At 30.8% G+C, this 20,760-nt stretch overlaps 1 protein-coding gene across 1 annotated transcript in view; it reads right to left on the bottom strand.

The window, feature by feature from the left end:
- LOC107458296 (gibberellin 2-beta-dioxygenase 6-like) overlaps positions 1 to 2,310 on the bottom strand; it is a 4,313-nt gene extending 2,003 nt beyond the window's left edge. The window contains exon 1 of the mRNA XM_016076500.3: positions 1,800 to 2,310. Coding sequence (XP_015931986.1) covers positions 1,800 to 2,278 — 479 coding nt within the window. The 5' untranslated portion in view covers positions 2,279 to 2,310. The remainder of the gene's footprint in view (positions 1 to 1,799) is intronic.
- Positions 2,311 to 20,760: the final 18,450 nt, after the last annotated feature.

The raw sequence follows: 20,760 nt of genomic DNA on the forward strand, positions 1-20,760 counted from the left end.
AATAAATTGATCAAATATAAATAAATATGTAAATAATTTTTATTATTAACAAAATTATTAAATATTTTAAATTTATTATATTTTATTATAAATAATTTTTATATTTTAAATACTTTAAAAATTTAAATATTATTGCAACATTGATTTAACATATTGTGTATTTTTTTTTTTACTATCAAACTTTTTAACAAGATTCAAGTCAGATTAAATTTAATAATAAATTAAGTTTAGATTAAAACTCATAAAGTTATATTGCATAATTAACTTGTTTCGAAATAAAGTTTTGCCTGATCTATCGTAATATTCTTAAGATACACGTCTAGGGGTGATGTAAATTAGATCGGATCAGATATAATTAAAATATTGATTCGATCCGTGCTAAAATTATTGGGTTGGATCTAATATCCGTAAATATTAAATTTAGATCCGATCCAATATCAGATATATGTACAAAATATAAAAATATTTTAAAAAACTTACTTTTATTTAAAAATATCAATAAAATTAATTTTTTATTTTTTTTAAATATGTTTATTTTTAAAATATTATTAAACTTACCATAATCAATATAACATAATATTAGAATTAATTTAAAATATATATACATTTTTTAGTTCCCCTAGGGTGCACATGGGTCGAGTGAAGCCGAGTTCACCTTAACCCGGACTTGATCCTAAATAATGACCGAATTTATTTTCGAGATCTTTACCCAACTCTAGACCCAGTAAAATCACACCAAATTAGCCCCCAAATATTCGGGTCTGGGCCAAACCTTCAGGTCAGATCGGGTCATGTGCTCCCCTAGTTTCTTATGATGATGAGAAGTAGAAGTTCTGTGTTAGAATTGGAAGATGGATTAGGTTAGGATAGAGGATAATTTAGTAATTTTAAATAATTTTTTAGAGTTGAATTAATTTTGTCGATCAAAATTTATCTTTTATAGATATAACATTAATTTTATTTTTTTATTGATAAATTTGTCAGCACTTGAATCTTTTATGCTTAAAATTAGTTATTTACTCGATATCCATTCAATTTTCATAAGATTTAAGACTTGTTTAGGTGAGGTTTTAAGAAAATATCTTTTTTTGAGTCATCTATTTTTTAAAAGATCTTATGGAAAAAGTAAAAGTAATTTTATATTTGGATATTTTATGTAAAAATATCTTTTTATCTATCAATTATGTTTGGGTATAACAATATAAAAATACTTTTTTGTTTATTTATTATATGAAAACATCTTTTTTTAAAAAAATTATTTTTTAAAAAAGATGTAAATTATACCTTCTCAAAAAAGATAATTTTTTATTTTTTTTAATGATTTTATTTTTATTATTAGAAATTTACTAAATATGTTAAAAAAAATTTTATCAATTTAATAATATCTAAATAAATACAAAATTTCTTTTTAAAAAGTTATAAAATAATTTTTGTCTATTAAAAAATAAAAAAATAAATTTTTTTTGTTTATAAAAATATATTAAGAATATAATTATTTATTTATTTTATTAGTTTAAATTTTTGAAAGAAAAAATTCAAAGGAGGAGCGGCCTTGGTTTGTTGTGCTTTATGATTTTGAAAGTTGCTGTGAACTTCGTTGAATATTTTTTTTAGCTTGCTCCTCTGTTTTTGAGCTTATCCATTCTATTTTATTTGCTTTTTTCATTCAATATTTTTTATTTGATGTCTCATATTTTTTTTATTTATTTCACTACAAGAAACTTGATATTTAGTGACAGTAAAAAACTGTTATAGGGAGATAAAACCATAATATAACTTATAGTCATGAAAATGCTTACCTGAAAGACTCAAGCTCAGAAAGTTGAGGTTGAAACAGAGAGATTTGACCCAAACTAAAAGAAAAGCCTTCAACCAAATGGGTATTTTGAGGCCCACTTGTAAGGGCTGTCCCAGAAGTAGTTAGGGCAGGGGTGCCCCAAAAGTAGCTTGCAGCTCTTTCAGTTCCGTTCCCATTGCATGAGGCCTGTTTGGTTTCAAAGGACAAAGAAAAAATCTGTTTGGCTTGGTCTTGAAGTTGGTCCAAAAGGGTCAACGGAATCCCATGGTTGACCAAACGGAAGAATCCCCATTCCTTGCAAGCCTCATCAAGCTTGCTCTTCTCATGGCTCAACCTTTGCAAATCTATGATTGGAACTTCATCATATTCCTCTTGGTCCTTTTCCTTATCCTTGGTTGGGTTACTATTCCCATTATGGGTTATGGTAGGAGGGGCTTGGTGGTGGTTTAGGTGGCGGAGAGAGGGTGGCAAGGACTCCATATCTCTTTCACTTTAGAGGGATTGTATAATAAGTATATAATGATGATATTGGGATTCATTGAACATACTACGGGAACTATATATGCTATTACGTCTGTCTTAGGACAATTAATGTCATAACATCATTTTATTATTTTAGGGTAAGAAAATATTATACTGTGAAAAACACTATTTGTATATTAAATGTTTTTGACATCCCATAAAAATAATTGTGTATTTACGTTATTTTTTAATTAATAAAAATATGCATGTTTAATTGTTAAGAATATAATGGTATTAAAATGATGTTCAATATAAAAGATGTAGACATAGCGAAATAGTTATATCATTGTTGTTGTTTTTTTTTTTTTAGATTGGACAATCCCAATTTTAAATATCATAATACACCCATATTACACACAGATACAACATATTAAGAAATATATGGTTTAACCAATTGAGTTAAGGTTCAGCTGCATATCATTGTTGTTTTTAAATTTGGAATGTGAATACCTCTTTTTTAGTTGGGCTTATCACTTTATTAGAGATTTTTTTTTATATATTTTGCATACTTATTACTAATTTAAAAAATAAATATTTTTATAAATTTGTCCAACTGACAGTAATTTGTGATGAAATACATTAGACATCCTAGAAAATTAACATTTTTAATAAAAATATAGAAAACTAACTAACAATAATAATAGAAAGACAAAAAAAATCAAAAAATTTATTTTATATAGTATTTATTTATTATAGAATACATTAAATAAAGACAAAAATAATAGGTTTTAACTAATATTTTTAAGTTACTGAAATATTTTTAATTAACAAATATTGATTTAAAATATAAGATATGGAGAAAAAAATATTGGATATAAAATATTTCTCATAAATATATATGATTCCAAAAGAAAATTCAATTAAGAGAGCAATACCAAAAGTAGTAACTAGGTACGGATCTATGTGCTTTGTTGTGAGGGCAAGTATCCCAATTACTATTTAAAATTGTTTTGAGTACTATATATTATAATACGGGTGTGCTACACATACAAGCAAAAAGATCCTACAAGTTTTACAAGTTCTCAACTTACACATCATTCACACGCGCACTCATCTCACTTTGAATGGAGCGTAAATTACACGCGTCCCACTCAAACGGTTTCTCTTCGCAAATAGCGCTCCTTAATGGCGCACTCTTCCACTTCTCCAACCCGTTCAAAGAAAACACAAACCGTCCATTTTCGAGCAATATTCCAAACTGCAGAGATAGCACTTGTCGCGAAGATCAGAACTCTCCATCAACACAACGTAGAACTCTCGATCAAGAATCTCAAGAAAAAACGAAGTTATAATACTCAAGGTACGTTATGTTACTATTTCACTCATATTCTATATTTTTCAGATTTCGAAAATGAAGAACTAGGTTTTACTGTTCTTCTACATTCTTCTAGGTTTTACTGTTCTTGTTCTAAGTCTCATTTTAAAGTTTTTAATATTCTACTTGTTCTACGTTTTACTGTTATTCTTGGTTCTAGGTTATAGTGTTCTTCTTAGTTGTTCTAGGTATTACTGTAGTTGTTTTTCTAGTTCTTCTGGTAATTGATTGTTTGGAATATAATGCGTAATTTGATGGGTGTATATGGAGTAACTTGTTGGGTGTATATCGCATACTTTGTTGGGTGTATATTTCTGAACTGATATACTGTAATATATTCAACAGTTGCACTGTTCTAATATTTGATTGTCCATGGGTGTATATTACTTGACCTTGTAATGTCGCTTGTCCTTGTATATTAATGCTTGTTTGAGTGATATCTGACTGATATCTATGGGTGTATCTGACTCATATCTATGGGTGTATCTTATTTATATCCTTGGGTGTATCTTGCTGATATCTATGGGTGTATTTTTCTGAACTAATATACTGTAATATATATTCAACAGTTGCACAGTTCTAATATTTGATTGTCCATGGGTGTATATTACTTGACCTTGTAATATTGCTTGCCCTTGTATATTAATGCATGTTTGAGTGATATCCGACTGATATCTATGTGTGTATCTGACTCATATCTATGGGTGTATCTTATTTATATCCTTGGGTGTGTCTTGCTGATATCTATGGGTGTATTTTTCTGAACTGATATACTGTAATATATATTCAACAGTTTCACTGTTCTAATATTTGATTGTCCATGGGTGTATATTGCCTGAACTTGTAATGTTGCTTGCCCTTGTATATTAATGCATGTTTGAGTGATATCTGACTGATATCTATGGGTGTATCTGACTCATATCTATGGGTGTATCTTATTTATATCCTTGGGTGTATCCTGCTGATATATATGAGTGTATTTTTTATTTCAGAAAAAATGGCAGCCAGAAACCAAGTTGGAACAAATGTAAGTGTGCTTAGATGAAATAAATGTCAGCTAGGTAAATGTGTTTAAAAAGTAAATAACTCTGTATTACATTTCTCAATTAACATGGTTGATTAAACAGAATATTCTTTTTAACTGTAGGACGAGGTGGACCACTTTAGAGTGGAATATGCTTCCAGGATTCTATTCCATGACATGAATCTAGACAAAGCTCAAGCCATTAGGAAAAGTAATGCAATAAGACTGTCCAAGCCATCCTCGTTTTTATTGAGTCCATATTGTCAGATAGATTTTGAGGATATTGACACTGTTTAATGTAAATGTTATATAGTCCTGTAACAAATTGAACACATGCTGTAAAAAATTTTCAATTATAGTTATGTTTATTGTAAAATTTCTTTCAATAATTAAAATCTCTCTGCTGTATTCAAAATGTATGAATTACAGGTACTATAATATGAAGGAAAAAATCAAACTAAATATACATCCATAACTTGCCATTTTTTATACCCAAAAAACGTTGAATATACACCAAAAAATCTATCCCCTGATGCTTTATCCCTAAAACTCTAAACACGAAACACTTAAAACCTAAACCCTAACCCATACCCCGTAAACCATAAAACCCTAAACCCTAATACCCAAAACCCTTAAACCATTGTAAAAAAAATAAACAGTATTTTATAACATAGAGATCCTTTGCGTGCTTCTCATCCCTGTCTAGAAGTGGTGATCCAGATAGATTGGAACCCATATATGACAGTCTTCATAGAGATCTGCAGAATACACCCAAACACAGACTATAAATACACCCGAAGAAAATTAAATTTACACCTCTGCAGCAGATTTTAAACAAACATTACCTGAAAGCCACTTGTTGTCCACAAGACCAAAATTCAGCAGAAATTCATTCCAATTCCTATCAAATGAGTCTTTACTATGAGAGTTCCAAACAACTTCGCTCATTTCTTGTTCAATTTCTGCATGTCCCTTGTACCCGTTTAATTTGCTTGGAATCTTCTTCATGATGTGCCAAATACACCAACGGTGAATTGTTGTTGGCATACAGGCCTCTAAAACCCTTTTCATTGATGCGCATTGATCGGCGAAAAACCCTTTCGGAGCATTTCCTCCCATGCAACGAAGTTAACATTGAAATAACAATTTGAATGATTCAATTTCTTTGTTTTTCATCAAAGAGCATCCGAGAAGTGCTGTAAAATTTTCTAGCATCTTCAAGGGTGGTAAAGGTCATTCCAACCTTCAGAATAAACTGGTCATCAACAACAGAGAGAGGCTGCAGAATACACCATGTCAAAAACTATAAATACACCCAATCATTGGTAATATAATACACCCGAACGGCACCAACTCAACCAAAATGACAATAAAAGCCATAAGCTGTAAATACACAGGCTGCAGAATACACCATGACGAAAACTAAAAACACACCCAATCATGTCCATATAATACACCCGAACGACAACAACAGCTAAAAATAACAGAAAAAGCCATAAATGTAAATACACCCACACTACCGAAACAAATACACCCAAAGAAAGCTCTGATCTACACCCGAGCGTCTGCTATAAATTCCAGATAATCAATCAAATACATTACATTCAATCCACAGATTTATGTTGACGCGTTAGTCTCACAGTCAATGTTCACGAATTATTCAGCTACACAATGCTATACAAATTACTGTAACAAAATTCAAAGTAAACGTATGTAAATCAAACCTTAGGAACTTCGTTAGATTCAAATTCATAATCCACTTCCCCCTGATTCAGCTGAGAATCTGAGGTTGAATCATCCATTATCTTCAAAACGAATCCAAACTTTGATTTCAGTAAACAAAAATTGATAGAAAACGAAGTTAGAGTTAGAAAGAGAGAAGAACGAGAAGAAGAAGAACGAGAAGAAGAACGAAGAAGAAAACAAATCTAGAAATAAGGAGAGAATAACGAGAAGAAGAAGAACGAGAAGAAGAAGAACGAAGAAGGAAACAAATCTTTTAAATTTGGTAGTTACATATACGCGGGATCTTTATATAGCGCGTGTATTAGACGTAGGGCATGCAGCGCATTTTGTGGGTTTATTGCTTAATGAGCTTGTAAAGCATACAAGCCCTAATGGCTTGTATGTAGAGCTTTTCTGATTATAATAATATTTATTTGTTTTTATTAAATAATTAAATTTGATCCTATAATAAATTTTTATTCAACTTTTGGTATTTAATAGTTAATTTAAGAATATTATATTAAATATCTATTAGAATGATTAATTCTCAATTTAAATGAAATTGATATTTTTTTTAAAATTAATTCGAAAAAGTATTATTTATCTTCTTTTGAAATTTTTTCAGTAAAAACTGCATTATTAATTGAAAGTATTTTCTTAACTATGAATATCAGTAAATAAAAGTTGACTTCTAATTGTATGAGAAGTAAATTTTTAAATAACTGTTTAGTGACATATATAGAAAGAGAGATATTTCGATTGTATTGTTAAGCAAATGATTGCTCAATTTTTTTAAAATATAAAACCTAAAAATAAAATTTTAAATTAGATGTTATTATTTAAATTACTATTCTAGTATTTTAATTTATAAAGTAGATATTTTAAAAATTAATCATATTTTATAATAATAACATATAATTATAATATACATAAAAAAGAACTATCTTTTTGCCCCCACTAATCAAATTTTCTGGATTCGTCACAACTCCTCGCTGAGCGTGCTGGTTTCTCATGGATGGCGAAGACTCCTTTATATTTTGTATTTTGTGTTTAGTGCTGTTTAATATATATTCAAATGAGAATCCATGAATGTAGTATAAAAAATGAGAATGCATGAACATAGAGTAATCGTGTATTTATTAAATGCATGTAGACAATTCGAACCAATAAAGATTAACGGAAGAGATGATATATAAATATAGGCATAATAATTTTGGGTCATCAATTTGACTACGTGAATTAAAAAAAAAAGTAATAATTAAGAGTCTTAATTTATTTTTTAATATTTAAAATTATAAAATTTTAAATATATATTACTTTTTTATCCCAAAAAAATTATTATTCTTTTAATTTTCAAATAAAAATTTTGAGCTTTTTATTTGTTTGATGTTTTAAAAATATATATTGAGATTTTCACATTTTTAAATATTAAGAGAATAATTAAAATAATAAAATTAGAAGTTCCATTTATAATTATCTTTAAAAAAAAATACAGTTGGAATGGTAAACATCACTATGTCCAAAATTGAAACAAGGAATAATTTGTCATATTTTCTATAAGTATATATTGGGGTGCTTCTAGAAGACATAGTGATAAGCAAGTATTCATAAAGTAAGTGACATTGATTTTTAGATTTGTTGTTGCGTGCGTGATACTTTTACCTGATGTATATTTTTATTCTTATTAGGGGTGGTAAAGCGGGTTAGTCCGTCTCGTTCTGTCCTGTTCTGTCAAAGTCCGTTTAAATATGAGATGAACCGGTCTGTCCTGCCAAACTAATATGGACTTAATTTGCTATTCCGCTCTGTTAAAGGACAGTTTAGCGGATTGGCGGGCCGGTCCACCCTTTTTTTTTATCAAATTTTTTTATAATAAAATTCAATAAAATTCAATTTAACATACTAATTAGTAAGTACTAACAATTATTTTACTTTATAATAAAATTATTCCATCAAATTTATTTTTTAATATATAGAATAATATCTTAAATTAATTATTAATCCATAAAAAAATTATAATTAACCATAATAACTTTTTTGATTGAAATTAACAATAATAAAAATAACATAACAAATAATAAGTCTCAAAGTCTCAAACATAAGTGCATAATAATAATAAAACAAACATATAATCCACACATAAATTCTACCATAATTAAAACAAAACACAACATAATTCATAAATCAACAAGATACCCAAAAAAATCCTTAAATCAACACACATAAATCAATTATCAACTTCTAAATCAATAAAATTTGAATCTGATCCAGAAGTTGAAACACCACATCTCCTAACACCTTGAGGATTCACATCTTCACCTTCGCCTTCACCTGCAATTAGAAGAATACCCAAATTTAAAACAAGATATAAATACTTAAATGTTATATAAATATTAAATTAGTAGATGTAATTACCATCAACAAAGCCTTTATTCCAATTGTGAGTACAAATCACAGTCTCAACATTTTCTGGCAACATTCGACTTCTATATTTGTTAATGATATGAGCTCCAATACTAAAGACAAATTCCGATGCAACCGTAGTAATTGGAAAACTTAATAAGTCACGTGCCATGATTGATAACTTCGGATAACGACTCTCATATAATTTTCACCATTCCAAAACATCTAAATCTTCAAAGCAATCCTTTGACAAAAGTGGCTCCTCCAAATATGTATCAAGTGGATTCTTTCCACTAGAGACCTCAGCTTGATGGTTATGTTTCATCAATTTCTATCAAAATAGAAATAATCACATCTTGTTAGTATAGAATAATGACAATTAATAAGAGAATTTAAATATGTTAAACATTACTTACACCAACAATTGCGAGTCGCTTCTTGCTTGCACTTTCAGGGGTATGGACCATGGATAAAGATTGAATACTAGGTCCTTGTGCTTGAACAGTTGGAAGAGAATTTTTGTCATATTTTTCAAAAAGTTTGTATAATTTTTTTTTCACATGTTCCACCTTCCCTTTTGTAGTCTCAACATCAATCTCTTCATACATAAGCTCTAAAGTAGAAATCTTAAGTCTAGGATCAAGAATAGCACCAAATGCAAGAATGACACTATACTTTTCCCAATACTTCTTAAATTTGTTCATCATCTTTTCTCCCATGCTCCTTAGAAACTCATCTTCACTTCTCAAACTTCCCATCAAAATACATTGAATATGATAGACTTGTAGAAAATACAAATTCGAAGTAGGGTAAGATGTACCAGAAATCAAATTAGTAGTTTCGTAAAAGGGGTATAAAAATTCACATATCTTTTCAGCTCTCCCCCATTCATCAACTGAAGGACAATACTTATAAGCATGATCGGTTGCCTTCAAATACTCAAAGGCCTTCCGATACTTGATAGCACTTTCGAGCATAATGTATGTAGAATTCCATCGAGTAGTAACATCTAGATGCAACCCACTTGTAAAATTCAAACCCTGAATCGCTGAAACACATTCTTTAAACCTTATCATTCTACTTTCCGATCCCCTTACATATTTCACACTTTTCCTAATCTTATTCAATGCATCATGAGCAATTTTTAATCCATCTTGCACAATAAGATTCAAGATATGAGCAGAACAACGAATATGAAAGAACTCTCCATCACACAACAACCAATCATGCATATTTAATGTACTTTTCAAATGACCTTGGCATGTATCATTAGCAGATGCGTTATCTAGTGTAAGGGTCATAATCTTCTTTTCAATTCCCCATTCATTTAAAAGCTCAAAAATCTTATAAGACAATTCAAATCCCGTGTGAGGAGGAGGCATATGACAAAAACTCAATTTTACTTTGCAATTTCCAATTCAGATCAACAAAGTGAGCAGTTAGGCATAAATAACCCTCTGTAGTGATGGATGTCCACAAATCAGAATTCAAACAAACTCTATTAAGAATGGCTAATAAAGTACTTTTAAGCTTTTCTTTTTCCCTTGAGTAAATTTTCAACACATCCTCCTTAAGAGTATTTCTAGTAATTAGACCTAGAGTTGGACTGATGTATTTTACCCAATTTCTAAATTTCTTATTATTAACAATAGAAAATGAAACATCACAATCAATCACAAAGGCAGCAAACATCTCACGCGATACATGATTATCTATCTTGAGAGCCCCTATTTTATTTTGCATTTCTATCAAAGTTTGACCAATATCCTCAAAATCTATTTTCACGCACCTGTCCAAATGACGCTTAAGTGACGATGTCCCATATTGTTTACCACCAGCCTTAAACTTCTGTTTGCATCCATCACATTGAGCATGATCTATTCCATCATCACCAGGTCCAAGCTTTGTGAAATATCTCCACACATCAGATGTTACAGCCTTTGTCTTTTTCTTTTTAATATCTTCTTCCATTTCAGATCTTTCCATATTTTTAGGATTTTGTGTTACATTCCCACCATCAACTTCCATAGAGACAGAATCATCCATTGCAGAATCAACAACTCAACCTAAATAACACAAATACATAACAATATCAAAATCAGCAATAAATCAATAATGTTGCATCAGAAGTCAGAACACATACGCCAAGCATCACAGAAAGCAACGAAGTAAGAGTTCAAACTAAAGTTACATAGTTAAAATGATACTAATATAGTAATACTCTAATAGAAGCCACACAAAGATAGGCAAAAAACAAGATGAATATAGCATGTATTATTCACACTAGTACACTAGTTAAAAGGACGAAGATAAAGATGGTGAAAAATGTAATAGCAGCATGCCAGAGATATAATTTCTGGTGTAGTTAATGTAATTCTTTTTTTTTTCTTCTGGACTATTTCAGTAGATCATAAGCTTTGCATAAATTAATGAACATAGGCCTTCAAATTACTATGCTTACATTTTCAATTCATAGGTGAATTTCAAGGGAGGCAAAACAATGAAATGGTAGCAGAATTATGTTATATATATACGGCCATTTAAATACAAATAATGCTTCCATATATGGATGGAAGCAGTGTATGTCCTGCTCCTGCATAACAAGTACTACAATATTGATATCTGAGAGGGTTACTTGCCTACTCTCAAAATTCATAAACAAATTTCATAAACAAACACCAGTAAAACAAATCCACAGTAATTTTCAACAGCCACAACCACAATCACAGATTCACAGTTCCTTACTAAAAAAAACAAAAAAAAAATAAAAATCTTTACTTACTGGCTCACAGCCGTCGAGAGGCCGAGGAGTGAGGACAGACGCGCAGGGAGCTCAGGGAACACCTGAACACAGCGAGGCCGAGGAGTAGGGACAGACGCGCAGGGAGCTCAGGGAACACCTGAACACGTCGAGAGGCCGAGAAGTGAGGATAGACGCGCAGGGAGCTCAGGGAACACCTGAACACAGCGAGGCCAAGGAGTGAGGACAGACGCGGGAGCTGAGCTGTCGAAGGATGAAGCCGGGGGTCAGGGTCCGTCGGTCTGAGGGTCTCACCGTCTCAGGGAGTCAGAGTCAGGGAAGGGAGTAAGGGACGAAGGGTTAGGGCCGGCTGTTTGTGGAAAGTGGGAAGTGGGAAGCAGGGGAAGGAAAACCTAATTTTCCTATTTATATATCACTTGTAAATTTACGAAATTACCCTTGAAAAAAAAAATATGTCAGCCCGCCCTGCCCCGCCTTGGCCCGCGGTTTTGGCGGTGCAGTTTTGGCGGGTTTTTAAAATTTGGCGGGTTCAAAATCTCGTCCCGACCCGCCGTTTTTGGCGGTTTGACCCGGCGGGTTCGACCCGTTTCGCCACCCCTAATTCTTATTAAAGGATTAAGTTTCCTCTTTTTTTTCTTTTTCCATGTCTGAAGACAAGATATCTTTTAGCCTTTTGAAATAAATTAGATGAGTACATGTAAAAAATACTCTAGTACTTATGTCATTATCAATATGAGAAGTATATTGGATTTTTTTAAATAAAAAATATTTTATTTATTAAAATATATCATTTGTAGCATTTTTATCAAAATTCATCATATCTTTTATCTCGTTTACAATATAAACGAAATAAAAATAGACATATTTTGTTTACGCTGTAAATGAGATAAGACCCAAGAGAGTAGATGTGTATATTTCGTTTACAGTATAAACGAGATACATGTATTTTTATTTGTTTACTCTGTAAACAAGATACATGAATATATATAACGTTTACAGTGTAAACGAGATACGTTTCGACAAATTTTCAGCAGCTATAAAAGGATGTGCAGCCTTTTCTGTTCTCCATAAATATTTCACTTCTTTTTCTCTTCCTTTTTTCTTCCGAAAAATAAGCCAAAATATCTAGTAGTAGTGAATATGTGATTGTAAGTGTATATCCCAATTGCCATATGAGAAACAGTGATACTCGCGTGATATTTGAGTGCCAAAATTCCATTCTGTTGCATACCCAGTGAGTAAGTTCTTTATCGGAGTTGAAAAGACTGATATTGGGTAGCATTGGTGGTAGCGGAAGAAAAGAGATTGGAAGGATGGGGTATTAGCACAGATGGGAAATTGAGTTTTTCAGTTTTGTCTATTTTGCCTCCATGGCGACAAGCATGTGCGCCTCATGTTTGATATCCATGGGAGAATTATGGCAGAACAAGTGATGGAGTTTTCTGCGGAGGTAGGTGATGTTGGTGGTGGTAGGTCTGGCCAATCGAATTTTGTGCAAGACGACCCTCCTCTCGCACCACCACTGCTACATGTAGTGGAAGACATGGACACTGATGGTGGGATTCTGACGAGGAGTATGTTGCGGATAGTAACGACAGTAGTTGTTCAGAAAACCATGTATGTATTATTTCGTTAGGGAGGTGCATAGGGTTGGAGGAGCACACAAGTGTTTAGCATTCACCATGTCCCAGAATCATCGACAGTTGAAAAGCAGTCTCATCTACAGTGTCATCCTGCCGTTGATACAGTCCAGCCCATCCGTTAATATTTCTGTTCTACAAGGTGTAGTTAAGCAAAGCTATCACTTCAAACCCTCATACAAAAAGGTCTGGATGGCAAAGCAAAAGGCTATTACGCAGATGTATGGTGATTGGGAGGAGTCATACAATAAGGTGTCGAGGTTGCTCCAAGCACTGCAGAGTTGTTGTCCCAGAACGATATGTGAGTTTAGGGCTGTACCGTACTATGATAGTCACCTTATGGTGCGTGATTGTAGCATGTTTGATAAAGTATTTTGGGTCTTCCCTACCTGTGTGGAGGCTTTCAAGCATTGCAAATCATTCATCTCTGTCGATGGCATGTATTTGTATGGCAAATATGGTGGTGTTTTGCTTATTGCAGTAGCACAAGATGGTAACAGTAATATCCTTCCTGTAGCATTTGCAATTGTTGATTTTGAGACCACCGAGTCTTGGTCTTTTCTCCTTACCAATCTGAGATGACATGTGACTCCACAAGATGGTCTGTTAATTATTTCTGATAGATTTCATGCTATCAAGGCTGCACTGAGAGCCGATGATAGTGGTTGGCAGCCTCCTAGAGCGTTTCATGCTTATTGCGTCAGGCACATGGCGGCGAATTTCATGTCTTATTTCAAGTCTGCCGAGGGAAAGTAATATCTCACAAATGCTGCTTATAGTCCAAACCAAGCTGGGTACGAGTGGTACATGAATGTCTTGAGAGGTTTGTCGCGAGAGATAGCAAATTGGGCTGGTAGCTTCAACAAAGAGATCTGGCATAATACTGCAGCAACGGTCGAAGGTTTGGGCACATGATAACGAACCTCTCCAAGTGCATAAATGTAGTACTTAAGGGTACATATTATTTACCGATTTCAGCCATTGTACGATGCACCTACGAGAGGCTGCATCAGTTGTTTCTCAGGAAGGGAAGGGAGGCACATGCACAACTTGGGGCGGGGAATCAATTTTTTCAATGGATGATAGCTGCTGTTGAGAAGAAAAAAGAGGGGATATTGAAGATCTGAGTTACTCACTACGACAGACGGGCTTCAGTGTTTGTGGTTGAAGAGTTAGAGCCTTTCGAGGGTTGGTCGCAAGATCTGTTCCGTGTTTGGTTGACGGCAGGTACGTCTGACTATGGCCTTTTTCAATCACTTCATTTTCCATGTCGTCATAAACCAGTCGCGAGATACGTATAAACCAGTCGCACAGGGTGGACACACTGGAAAAATCTCTGGTATATCCAAGAGACTAGCAGTGGAGTGCATCCTGCAATGGCTATGGTGGCTCAATATGCTGCAGAGTATAGGGAGTGATATGTCCATGCAAGCATCGCAGAACCCCAAGATAAAGAACGACACTTCTGAAAGTCATTAAGTAGGGCCAGCCACCAGAGATAGACCAGATTGTTTGACTTGTCAGTCATCAGGTAACTTCTAATCATCAAAAGTATGTAACACCTCATGTACTGTCGGAGGGTGCCTTGATCATCGGTATCGGGCATCTGTCGAAGTCGCTCTTGAAGCTGTGTCAGCTTGAGGAAGAAAAACTCCTTCCTCTGTGCACCCTGCTACTGAAGTGTAGGAGGTCTGGCACCAAGTAGCCGCTCCACCAACTCCCAGGTCTCAGTCCTATACCATGTGTGAAAATCATAGAAGCACCCACCCATCGACTCTCCATGCGTATGTAACTCGAAGTGGTAGGTAACGTCTTGCAGGGTGATGGTGCACTCACCCTATGACAGGTGAAAAGTGTGGGTCTCAGGACGCCACCGCTCTACGAATGCCGTGATCAGGGAGTTGTCAAATACGAAGTCTCTGAGTGACACCGTGTCGTCAAAGCCAGCCTCCTTCAACTAGGGGACAATGGCATCTAGTGGGGTAAGTGTGTGACTTACTCGCTTGGAGAGAAGCTGGCAGAACCTTTGATAAAAAATAAAAAACTGAATAAGAATCTATAAAGCTATAACCTATCAAATTTAACACAAAAAAGACTTCCAATAAACATTCACATCACAAATTAATTTAACTAATAAGTAAAAACAAATTCAACAAATAAGTAAAAATATTTACTTAATAAATTAACTTAAATAAAAATATTTACTCAATTATTTAATAACTAAATTAATAAATGTAACACCCTAATTTTTAGCACGTCATGATCGTACTAAAAATAAAGCATTACTACTCTACTTTCTTTTATTAGCTATTTAATATTGAGCCTTTAGTTCGATATCGCGTTTCATTTTTATAGAAAAAAATCCAGAAAATTATTTTTAGTAATTAAAATCACATATCAAATGTCTTCAAATAATAATAATAATCATATAATTATTAATAACAATAAATGTTATACAAATGAATTCAATATAAAACTTGAATACAATAATTATCCCTCTGGATAAAATAAAAGCTAAAGCAACAAGGACGAGGGAACTCTATAAAAACAGCAGGTATCACAAGTATATCTACTAATCATCCGCAGCTTCATATTGAATCTTCGAACCTGTCACTGAAGGGTGGAAGATTTTGGGGTGAGAACAAACCGCACGTTCTCAGTAGGGAATGGGAATGCCGTAAAAGTAATGAATTTAATGCAAATAATTAACTTACTTAGTAAAACTATTATGTTAAACCTTTGAAAATACTTTTATTTCTACTTTAGATAAATAATTACTTTTCTTTAAATTTCTAAATTCAAAACAGATTTTAATCACAAAATTAGTCATACTAACCATCTCTCAGCCACATAATCATTTTTCAACAACAAAATCTCACCTCAATACATCCGTGAACTAACAACAGAAGTAAAGGATTCAAACTAACATACAAACAAGTCAAACAGCACAATCACAGAGAATAATACAAGCAAACACAACCAAATGCAAATGTGCAAATAACATGATGCATGTCTATTCCTAATGCAGGCCATGAGCTCATGTCTCGATTGCCTATCCGCTCCTGATATTACCCGGGCATGGGTCCCAGATATGGTTTTCCAGATGCATACAGTGTGCTTATATTATATAAGTCTTACGGCTAAGCCGCATACAATGTGACTTTCAATGTGCTTACATCTGGAAAACAGTTTTCAGTGTGTGGGCGTCCCCACTATACATTTGGCACTAAGACCCAAACAAAGTCGCATCTGCTCTCTTGTGGCAGACAGTCTTTCAAAACTTTTTCTTTAATCTTTGTTTTCTGCTCTCCTATGCCAGAGATTCCTTTAATTATCTCTATTTCCTTTATTTTTCTTTCTTATCAAATCAAACTCATATCATAATTGAAATTCAAAATTCTACTTTTCTTAGTAAATTGAAATTCAAAATAGAATAAATTTTTTCTTAACTAAATAAATCTCAAATAATTTAATTTTTCAAAACCCAATCTTTTAAAAAAAATAGCATTTCAAACAAAGTCTTAGATTTTATAAAATTTCGACAACACCTCCCCTAAAACTCGGACTTAGCCACCCTTACGGTTCTCCCTTTCTCATCAATTCACCAACCATTTTCTCAACAACGATCAAAATAGCAAGGTTCTCAACCCACTTAGTTTAGTGACCAAAGCTATTGATAATATTTGGTGAATATGGATTAGCGAGAACATAGGATGAATATTTGGTGAAAAGAAGTTTAGGATGCTTAGTGAGTTTTTATTACAATGCATTGTATTTATTTAGCACTTTTATCGTACTGGGAACCCATGGGTCAGAAGTTTTCATTCCGTATATATCTGAGAGATGGCGAAGATCTTTATATTCTCTACTTTATATTTTGCTTAGAATCTCTATACCTTTATTTTGAAAAGCCTATATTATGTATTGAACTCTTTTGAACTTGCCTATAGAGGTTTTCATATTTCTTTTGGGAGAGATTAGGAGTACTATTGTCAACTACTGTTATACTGTACCCTAGCCGGCCTAAACTTTGCGGGTTGTGGCTAGTGGCTATTTACTTATGTTATATATTTATATATTGTCCTTCTCTTATTCTCCTTAATGCATTTATCTGTATATCGCTTTTGACTTCACGTTTTATCTTTAGTTGTCGATGCGTGAGTGATACGACTTCGCGATTTTATTTTTACTCTTTTCAGCCTTCTTGATTAATACTCCTTTCAACTTTACTTATAATTATGTATTAAAAAAATTTTCCTTGAAAATTGTACCACCTTATTACCATTGACTTATGACTCGAGTATAAGGATTTGAATATTAGGGTGTTACAAAAATTTATATTTTAAAATTTAAAATTTAGAATTCAGTCTTTAATATTTAAAATTAGTGAAATATTTGCCAAAAATATTATATTTTGTTGGTCAATTAGTATTAAATCCATTGACCACAATAATATCCAACTCACATAAAAATATTTTATTCTATTTTGCATTTAATTTTGGTAAAACATCAATTAGTTTTGAATTTAATTATGATGTATTCCAACTTCTAAAAATATATGCTAAGATTGTTATTAATAAAAATTTTAAATTTTTATTTTAATAAATGCTCAACAAATCATTAAAAATTCAATTTCATAATTCTACCAAAAAAATTTTTAATTAAAAATTTTAATTTTACCAAATTTATTTTATTTAATATTTATTAATTATAACGATAATTAATAAATGTTAAATAAAATAAGTTCGAACTATTTTAACTAATTTTTTTATCTTTCAAATATTATTATTATGAAATAAAAGGTACATTATAAAAATAATTACATAATGTATAAACAAAAGTTATATAAATTATATGTGTTATTTATGGAAAATACATTGCTAAGACTAGTTAATAATTAATTTATTATTTTTTTAATTTATTATTAAATGTACTCTTTATTGTATTCATTATATGTATTATTAAATATACTTTTTATTGTACTCTTTATATACGTTTACACCATAATACATATCGATAAATACATGGTAAATAGAATTGGAGTGTGTCGATTTATTGTATATTACGTCCATTGGTAAATCAAATTGGAAAACCAAACCATGCACATAAATCGAATCAGTTTTATTCAATTTGTATCTCTCTACTAAATCAAATCTCATTCGATTTACTACTAAATATGCTAATTCTAATATAGCTACTTTTATTAAAAATATTCATTTGAGATATACACTTTGTTTAAATGATTTGTGTAAATTTAAATTGGCACTGGTTTATTTAAGTTTTTTATTCTTATATTATTGAATTATTAAATTAAAAAATTGAGTTAATAACTAAATAAATAATAAAAATAATAAATTTTAATAATTTTTTAGCTTTTTTTTAATATTCTCTCTTCATTAATTTCATAATTTTGAAACTCTCTTTGCTCTTTTATTATACCATCTCTCTTCATTAATTTCAAATTTTAGTATAGATTTTTTCGTTGAAATTAGAAACGTATTTCATTTTGGTCTTTAAGATTTTTTAAAATTATTAATTTATTTTTTAAATTTATATTCTGAAAGATAAATTACTAAAATAGCATCTAAAAATTTATATTGATAAAATTAATTTGAATAAATTACTAAAATAATACTCAAAAATCATATCATTGAAAAAAATCCCAAAAAATATTAACGACAAATAAGTCATCAAAAAATTTAAAAACGCGATAAAAGGAACTATATATTAAATATTAAATATATATTCTAAAAAATGACTTTAGAAATTAAATTTTGATTCAAATATTTGCAATTATTATTAAAAAAAATATCTTTTGATCCTTAAATTTAGTAATTTTTTATCAAGTGAAATTTTTTTATAAAAAAAATTTATTGTGAATGACCATATTTTTTTCAAAAATAAAAAGAAAATTTAGAGATCAAATTTTATTTCGAATTTTTTTTACATTTTCTAAATATTTATTCAAATGTTATCACAAAATTTTAGATCAAATAAATAACTTGTTTGCTAAATATAAAAGTTTTATTGTTGCTTATAAAAATATAATATTCATTGTTTTTTTTTGGCTGTATTTTCAAATTATTCAGGAATTGTTTTGTTAATAACATCTTTTAAAAAAAAAAATTTTGTCTGCAGTTGAATCTTTCGGATACCAAATTGGTAGTTAACTCAAATAACTTTTAAAAATAAGAACAACAAATAAGTCATGAATGGTTAATCGGTGTTGATTATTGAAAACATCTAAGAGTTTATCGTTGATCAATGAATTACTACATGCACAAGATGAGATTCGAATCTCCTATACTTGCTTAAGCGAACTAATAAGTTAACCATTAGATCAATCCAAGTTAGTTAAGTCCATGAATAATTTGAAAATATAAAAAAAAATCAATGAATATTATATATTTTATAAGTAGACAAAAATTTTTCTATATTTAACAAACTTATTCATTTGGTTTAAATTTTTATAAAAATATTTGAATAATTATTTAAAAAATATACGTAAAAGATTAGAATAAATTTTGCTAAAATGTTCTAATAACGCTATTTATAAATACATAAGTGGTAGGGTTTATTTAAAAGATAACAATTAAAAAAAATTAAGTTTCAATGACAATGATACTACTGAATGCTTTTTTTTATTGGTATTCTTACAATGTTCTTAAAATTATTCATTTGGTAAAATTCTTAGTTTTTACTTAGATAATTTAGGATTCAAATGATGAGTAAGTTATTTGAAGGCTTAATTATTTTGAAAGTTCGTATACTTTTATTAAATTTTTATTATATAGTTTAAAAATTTATAAATGAATTCCTATACTAAGAAAATTCAATTAGGTTATTTTCAATAATTATTTTTTATTAAAAAAAGTATTTTTTAAATATTTATTTTTATGTTTGATGTAAGATAAATTATATAGAATGTTATAAAAATAAATAATTCTAAAATTATTACTTTTTATTAAAAAAATAACTAATAAGAATTTAATTATAAATTCAATTGCAAATGTTTAAACCCTTGACTTACAGATAAAATTATTGGTTTTTATTTTAAGATGTGACCGGTGATAGTTAAGTCATACATATAAAAAGAATAAACTATTATTTTTATCTATGAAATATCAGAACGTTAATAAATCTATCTACAAATAGATAAAATTATTATTTCTATTCATAAAAGATGGACTATTGCTAACGAAATTATCTGAATCCTAAAAAATTATTTGAAATCTCTAAAATTTCCTCTAATATAACCTAACTCTATCTCTTTTTACTCCACACCACCATTTTTCCAATCTCAAATTCTACCACCACCCAAATTCTTGCTCACCACCACTGCCATCACTACCTCTTTATCTAATACCATGACAAAGACAGAAATAGAGTGATAACAATGGTAGCTTTGTAGTAGCGATTTCAGCGACCTCTAGTAGCAGCAGCGGCGACAAGATTTGCGCGCGTCCTTGTTTGAAATTCTGTATTCACCACCATTGTTCCTCCATCAAATGAGGATCGTGAACGTTTTTTGTCTTCCCTTCGTAAGCACGCAAGAGGTCCTGCATGGTGGTG

This window comes from Arachis duranensis, chromosome 7, assembly GCF_000817695.3.
Source record: "Arachis duranensis cultivar V14167 chromosome 7, aradu.V14167.gnm2.J7QH, whole genome shotgun sequence".
NCBI lineage: Eukaryota > Viridiplantae > Streptophyta > Magnoliopsida > Fabales > Fabaceae > Arachis > Arachis duranensis.